This window comes from Nicotiana attenuata, unplaced genomic scaffold (assembly GCF_001879085.1).
Source record: "Nicotiana attenuata strain UT unplaced genomic scaffold, NIATTr2, whole genome shotgun sequence".
Classification (NCBI taxonomy): domain Eukaryota; kingdom Viridiplantae; phylum Streptophyta; class Magnoliopsida; order Solanales; family Solanaceae; genus Nicotiana; species Nicotiana attenuata.
Window position 1 is genome coordinate 5,945 of NW_017671808.1, and position 8,658 is coordinate 14,602.

The 8,658-nt window shown below is 36.3% G+C and overlaps 1 protein-coding gene across 1 annotated transcript; it reads right to left on the minus strand.

Annotated features, from left to right (window-relative positions):
* Positions 1-233: 233 nt before the first annotated feature.
* Positions 234-1,361, minus strand: LOC109210349. Its single transcript, XM_019373753.1, has 2 exons — positions 1,161-1,361; positions 234-443 (listed from the first exon to the last, which is right to left on the minus strand). Exons 1-2 carry the CDS (start codon positions 1,359-1,361, stop codon positions 234-236), a joined length of 411 nt encoding a protein of 136 aa, XP_019229298.1.
* Positions 1,362-8,658: the final 7,297 nt, after the last annotated feature.

Here is an 8,658-nt window from a genome sequence, read left to right on the forward strand (position 1 = left end):
TGATAGCACTTGCCTTTGGGCTTGTTCACACCAGCCGCACCACCAGGTGACAGAACCTTTTGATCCTTCTTCTTTTTCTTTTTGCCTTTCGACTTAGAAATTGAAGGTTTCTCAACATTGAAAGCCACAACTAGAGCTTGTTGTTTAATAATAGATTCTGCCGCTTGCAGCTCATTCAACAATTTCGCTAGTGACAAATCCATTTTGTTCATATTATAGTTCAAGCGAAACTGTTAAAAACTGTTAGGCAGAGTCTGCAGGACCATCTCAACTTGAGACTCCTTATCAATCACAGCTCCAAGTACCTCCAGTTCATTCAGAAGACTCATCATCTTCAGAACATGGTCCCTGATCGATGATCCTTCAGCCATCTTTGTGTTCAAAAGGGCTTTCATGGCTGTCTGCTTGCTGCGCGAATTTTGCTCACCGACATCTCTTTGAGACTTTCGAGCATTATCGAAGCAGACCCTGGACTCTTATGCTGATGATGCAAACATTTTGCCATCGTAAGGCAAGAAGAATAAATCACCCGCAGCCATCTCATCAGCCTTAACACAGTTTGTCATATGAGGCTTGACTATCACTGTAAATGCCCGTAGGTTGTTCCAGGTTTTTCTGGGCACGTGCCTTAGTGATTACAGTTTTCGTATAGACCTCAGCATTGGTACAAATTCAAGTTCCTTTTCCAGTCAACATAATTTGGTCCTTCTAGACTTGTTTTTGGTTCAAAATTGAGGTAGTGGGTTCGAATGAAGGACATGGTTAATATGGGAGAATAATTCACATTAAATAGATCATTACTTATGTAATTAAGAATGAATTAATTCAAAATTACACATTTAACATATAACATGCTCAAGTGAACAGGTTAGTTTTGTTAGGAAACTTAACTATTCTTGCGCAAAATATATGAGCTGAGTAGATATTGCAAGGACCCCATAAATTAAAACAGCTACAATCTCAGATGGGAGTAATCTGTTTAATGTTAAGGATAGGTAAAGATATCTAGTTTATACAATACGTCTAGTTTCACTTCAATAAATGTAGATTGCAGTTGGAGATTAATACAAGTAATCGAATACTAGAGGCTAAAGAAGAACAACAGTAATTATCTATAATGGAATTTATGCGATGTGGAAGAAGACCTATGTTCAACATACTAAATTCACTGTGAACCCGTTTAATTTAGGGTTTAGGAGAGCCCTAACATTGCGTGTTTTGGCAATTTGGGTCCCAAAGGTTGCATGTACTGAGGCAACGGCGCGGTCTACGCGGTTACGCCAGGCACCGCGGCTAGAGTGACCTTCAGAATAGGCAGTGTTTCTGTCGCGTCCTACGCGGTAACCCGGGACCGCGGCCATACAATACACTGAATTTCAAAAAAAATGTGTTTTGAGAGGATTAATCCAAAATTACAGAATATCATACAAAACATTCACGTTTTTAACATAGAATAATTATCCGAAACATGTATCAATGAATAACACGTTTTAATATTACTCTATGCATGTTGTATTACATTATCTAGTTAGATGTAAGACGGCGTCTGATACCAATTGTTAGATCATGCGCAGCGGAAACAATCATTCAATCAGGCATCAATTACATGTAAACTAGACAACGCAATAATAACGAGATTAGGAACACTAACCTCTTAAAATAATCGCACAAATCTCCCAAACAGCAAGGATCCAGGGCTGCAGTCTTCTGCTATATGCCTAGTAAAACTTTGGACACTTTTGCTTTTGGGTGGGCAAGAACAATACAACTCTGGGTCCATGATTAGGTGAAACCTGTCTCCCTTTTATAGACTCGAAATTAAGCCCTAAAAGGGAGCCCAAAATCGTGTAGGATTCTACAAGTAGAATCCTACTCTAACTAAAAAAGGGTAACTTTTCTCCCAAGCTACTTTTACCCAAGTCTGTCCAGGTTTTACTAGGTATAGCAGGGACCACAAAAATAATAAGAGGCTACTAATTATAGTATTAATTCTTAATTAGCATGAATTAATTCTTACTATAATTAATTGTAATTTATTCCACTAAAAACTGCAATTGAGCTCCTCAATATGAATTTGGAAAATTCATCAACACTTATTTTAACTCCCCATGTTAAGATTTCAAATACCAGTTAATTAAATTAAATTACTGAAAATTTAATTCAATTAACTAATTAAATCCTTTATAATTCCGCTTAAACCATCTCATGTGACGGATACAAAATTCACCGGCCGGGTTTTCACATGAAAACTTATAAGCTTATATAAAGGGGTATCATCAAACCTAAAACCAAGTCATGGATTCTATCAACTAATTATTATTCACAAATGTTATTTGTTATTGTCCAATTTATTAGGCATATACTAACTCTAAATAGAGTCGTACCTTTTGATAAATCAAAACAATAAACAAATTACATCGATCATAACAATTATATCAAGATTAGGAGTATAAGCTCATTTAATGAATTAGAGAAAATATTTTATATGTATTCAGTACAAAAATACCTTTTCTCTACTTGGTCCATTCAATATACACTGAGTATACTAGCACAAGAAGTTGGAGTAAACCTACTCCCATAATCAAGACAAGTTATACAATAATCTTGTGCTACAATCATCAAGATATTTTGTCCGATAATATCTTCGATTGTGAACATAGTTTATTAATTATGAGAACCAACAATTTAATCTTCTGTGCATGAGCTAAGACTCCATACACTAAATTGTCTTCTACATAATTAAAAGGACACACATGTTACAAATTATCTATTTAAAACAGTGCTTTATTGAATTGAATAAATTAAATAAATAATTATTTCATAATGAACAAAATATTATACTATGTCTAAACCGCATGGTTAATAGTATATCCCAACATCTACGGTCTGCCTCCAAACCTCCAGCCTCTCGTTAACACCACCCCGTGTCTCATCAATTAAAACTTATCATCTTTTATTGTTTACTTTACTTTGGTATCTTTCCACTTGTTTTGGAACTTTCTATATAAAATTAATTTAGCTTAGCTGTCTTGTGTTGTTTAGTGTTAGTGCAAGTTAAATTAAAGTTGATAAATAAGTAGAATTTAGTATTTTAAATGGATCAAACTCATGATGTTTGTTACAGTAAAAAATCTAAAGTTAATAAATTATTAAATTGTAAAGGTAAATAGTTCTGTTTTTAATATGGCTTGAAAACAAAATAAAGAGCGGCGGATAAATTTTCTTTTAACGTTTTATTAAGAACTAAAATAAAAAGCATAAGGTAAACCCTTTTTGTTTATTAATTTAGTATCACTTTAACTTTCGATTATATTTGAAGACTTTAGTATATATTTGAATCCGCTTGCATAAAAATCTGGGTCCGCCACGGACTATACTGATAGAGTTAAAAAAAAAATTATACAAAAAGCGTATATAACTTAAATGCTTAACGAAATCGTGTTTAACATGGTATTGTTAAAATCTCTCATTTAGGGGAATATTAGAATATTACCTGTGAGTCAAATGTTATAAGAACCATATTCAATCGTATAATATTTGATTGTACTTTAATCACCTTTGATGAACAAAATTTTTACTGTTATAAAACAATATTACTATATCTTTTTATGGTCAATGAATAAACAAATGCTTTTTGACAATGATTAGTCTATATAAATAGTTTTTCCAGGACCTAAACTGTACCATAAATAATACTAGAAATCATTAAAAAAATTAATGATTGTTTCCTTGTTGATATAGAGTTTATACCCAGGGGAGGAGCTAGCACGTGGGATACAAGTTCGACCGAACTCAGTAGCTTTGGTCCAAAGTCCAAATCATGTATTTGTGTTAAGAAATTCATTAGATACATATAAATTATTAATTTAGAATCCAGTGACTTAAGCGGCCTATAATTCGGAACTCATAAACTTTAAATTCTAGCTCCGCCTCAATTTATACCCAAGAGAGCTGAGGGTTAAATTTTTCTTTTACAGTACTGTGAATCTCTTGATGATTAATAAGATCACCACCGCAAGGTAAAGTAATCTTTTTGTTAAGACAAGTTAGTGGTCAAAGATCATATCTAATCTTTGATGATAAAAGCCAATAAATATGGAAACTTTTATTGCATAAAGTTGACATTTAAGTCTAATGTTTAGATCGTATGAATAAATAAGAAAATGACATGACATTGATATATGTCTTTGCGTCGTTTTTTTTAATACTACCGACAAAATATATAAAATAAAGTTGTGTTCATGAATTTACTTACAACTTGGTAAAATAAACTTTAAAAAATAATTTACTGCTCAATGGCATAGATTTAATGATTGGTTTTCATTAGAATTAGCTAGGGAACTCGCAATACGTGTAAATAGAGAATTGATAATTTGGCCAATTAATCAATTGCTATCTGCGATTGGATGATAGGCTATCTTGATTATTTTTGGGCTTTTTTCACTTTTTGCCATCGCTAGAAGTTATTTATATTTGATAGTCGAAAAAATATATAATTTTTTTATAATTTTTATATATAACACACAATATATATATATATATATATATATATATATATATATATATATATATTTTTTCGGCTATTATTTTGAGAACAACTATACATTGTCATTTTGCATTATTTTAGCTTGAAAAGTTAGATATATTAAAAATAGCCAGATTTACAACTGGTCATTCAAAAATAGCCCAATTTCAAAAGTAATCGAAATTTAGCCACTTTTTATATAAAGATAAATCTGAGCGAAAACACTGTTCAAAACCCGGAAAATACTCCAGTATATTATGCTGGAGTTCCAGCATAAGTACACTAGAACTCCAGCATAATATACTGGAGTTCCAGCAAGTATATTGGTCCAGTATAATATACTGGAGTTTGGAGCACCGGTGCTCCAGTCTCCAGTATATTATACTGGAGCCAGCAAAGTATACCGGTCCAGCATAATATGCTGGAGTTCATACACAAGTGCATCGAACTCCAGTATATTATGTTGGACCGGTCTCTATTGCAGCAAAATAGTGACTATTTTTCATTGACTTGGTAAACGCTGGCTATTTTTGATTGACCAGTCCGAAAACTGGCTACACCGTGCTATTTTTACATTAAGTCCTTGGCGGGATCCGTTGATTCCAATTGGGCCTTTGAAAGAGAATGGGCCTAGTTGATTGAATCATAATTTTTAGGAAAAATGACACTGTGTAACCACTTTTAAAATAATAGCCAAAAAATATATATATTGTGTATATATATATTTCTTGATTTTATTCGCAAAAACTATACAAATTTTACACATCTTTGCGGCTACCTATTGTAAGTAGTTTCGACTAGGGGCTAAAAGTCATCTTTACTAATTTTGGCAATAAGTACTTACCAATTGGACACAATTTAATTAATAGCCCAGTATGGCTCTACTATAACTTCTTTTTTTTCTTTTTTTCTTTTTTCTGTTTTGGATGTTTAAAATTTTTGTTCCACTAGAAATGATCTAGGAGTAACGATTCTCAAACAGTGAGAACTGCCAAAATGTAAAAATTACCAATATATTTGGAATTCCCTTTTTTTTTTTACGTTTAATATTAAACGGGGTATTTGCATCTATACCCGCTTTTTGGGTCACGTTTTAACTTGTGCCCGTTTTGCAAAAATAATTGCAAGCGTACCCACTTTTTCGTGTAACTTCAGTATACAGGGCTGAAGTAGCAAAGGCAATCACGCAAAAGTTCAGCATTCTAGTAGACGGGCCTGAAGTAGCAAGTGTGCTGAACCAAGTGTGCTGAAGTTTTTGTTTGTAATTGCTGAACTTAAGCATAGTAGCTGAAGTTTTGTTCTCTATTTACTGAAGTTTTTGTTTGCAATTGTCACGACCCAAGTTCGCCCTCCGTAAACTGTCGTGACGGCACCTAGTCTCTATGACTAGGTAAGCCTAACAATTGCGGAAAAAGGAACAAAATGCGGAAAACTGAAGATAAACAAATGTAGAAGTGTTTAAGATGCCGCTCGGCATATACCAATACAACATCTCAAAAACTGAACAATTCCCAAAACCCGGAATTCCATGAATCACAAGCTAAGAGATACATAAAAAGCTCTAACTCCAGAAATGTCTATCAACAAGGAAAATACAGAAGGGCTAAACTAGTACAGAGAATAGAAAGGGACTCCTCGGTCTGCGGACGCGGCAGATATACCTCGAAGTCTCTACAAAAACGCCTCGCCTCAAGGGTGATAAGAATGAGTGGGAGTACCTGGATCTGCACATGAAAAACATGCGCAGAAAGGGCATGAGTACACCACAGCGGTACTCAGTAAGTGCCAAGCCTAACCTCGATCGGGTAGTGACAAGGAAAGTCAGGGCCCTACTGAGGTTAAATGAAATACAAGGTATAACAGTATAGAATAAGACAGTATAGTTAAGTGCAACAGTAAGAAGTAACACAGGATAGAAAGAACAACAACAGCTATAACAGAGACAAAATAATCACGGAAAGGAATACAGCTCACACAGAGATAACAACCGGGGATCTCCCAGGATACCATCCTGTAGTCCCAAATATAAATACCCAGTGGATCACCCGGGATACCGTCCCGTAGTTCAAATGTAAATATCCAGTTGATCTCCCGGGATACCGTCCCGTAGTTCAAATGTAAATATCCAGTGGATCTCCCAGGATACCGTCCCGTAGTCCAACTCATAGTGCGCGGGGATCTACCGGAATTTCGATCCGTAGTCCCAAATGTAAATACTCAGTAATGGGAGAATCTACCGGGTGCAGTCCCGTAGTTCCAATGTAAAAGTGCAGGGGGATCTCCCGGAATACAAATCCGTAGTCCCAAAGTAAAAATACATGGGGGTCTCCCAGGATACCGTCCCGTAGTCCCAAAGTAAATACACAGCAGCAACACGAAGAATACTCAATTCAATCAAATTTCACACCAAGGTAAAACAGGTATTTCTAACCTAGCATGCTGCACATAATTCAAATAAGGTAGTTGAGCAAATAAGCAATTAAGTCAATTAGATATGCTTCCCTAAGCTAACAGCAAGCTTAAATTGCAAGTAGTATAAACAGGAAAGGAAACACAATTTTAGTTACTTAATGAAAACCGAATTTTCAACAATTAGCACAAGTACGCACTCGTCACCTCACGTACATGGCATTATTTCAAATATCAACAATACCAAATCCTAAGGGGAGTTCCCCCACACAAGGTTAGGCAAGCCACTTACCTCGAACCGGCTCAAAAATCAACCCGAAACCACGCTCTTGCCATGAGTACTCGACTCTAAATGGCCCAAATCTATTCAAATCAAATTACATAATGTAAATAAAACTCCAAGTAACTGATTCCACTAATTAATTCTAAGCTAATACGCGAAATTAGGAAAAATGACCAAAACGCCCCCGGGACCACGTCTCGGAATCGGGGAAAAACTTACAAATTCAGAATCCTCACACTCTCACGAGTTCATGCATACCAAAATTACCAAAATCGGACCTCAATTGGTCCCTCAAATCACCACTCAAGCTCTCTAATATCAAGCTCTAATCCCTCAATTTTCTTCCTTAATTTCCACTAATACCACGATTTAAAAATGGAAAAATGATCATAAACTCAAGTATTGAAGCTTAGGTAGCTTACCTGACTGAAAATCTCCGATTTCCCCTTGAAATTCACTGCCCTAGCTCACTTCCCGTCTTCAAAAATGGAGAACTTAGAAAAAATTCGCGAAGGAAACCTTATATACTTTCTGACCCAGGGATTCCGCACCTGCGGTCCATTACCCGCTTCTGCGGTCTAACCCACCGCATCTGCGATTCTCACTTAAAGGCCTAGGACCGCACATGCGGTCGCTCACTCGCACCTACGCCATCGCAGATGCGTCCAGGCATCCGCTTCTGCGGCTCCTCGCGACTCACCTCTTGGCCGCTCCTGCGGCTTGATTCTGCATCTGCGGGAGTCGCACCTGCCGTCTCTCAACCGCAGATGCGGTTATGACAGCAGCCATAAACTTCAACTGCAACTCCAAATTCCTAACTTTCCGTCAACTATCCGAAATCACCCCGAGGCTACCGGGACCTCAACCAAAAGCACAAACAAGTCCAATACCACTGTTCAAACTTATACAAATCCCCAAAACACCTCAAACAACATCGAATCAACCAATTAGCATCGGATTCAAGCCTAAGAACTTCAAAAACTCTCAAATTACGCTTTCGATTAAACAGTCTATCAAACCTCATCCGAATGACCTGAAATTTTGCACACACGTCAAATTCAACACTACGGAGTTACTCCAACTTCCGGATTTCCATTCCGACCCCGATATCAAAACCCACTATCGAACCAGAAACTTCAAAAATTCAACTTTCGGCATTTCGAGCCCAATTTAAGCTACGGACCTCCAAAATACAATCCGAACACGCTCCTAAATCCGAAATCACCCAACGGAGCAAACGGAACCAACAGAATTCCATTCCGAGGTCGTCTTCATACTGTTCCGACTACGGTCCAAATTCTAAATCTTACGCTCTCATTTAGGGACTAAGTGTCCCAAAACTCTCCGAAACTCCAAATAAATCCTCCCAGCAACTCACAATAGCAGAAATAAATACGGGGAATTCAGTTAATAAGGGATCGGGGCGTTAATTCTTAAAACG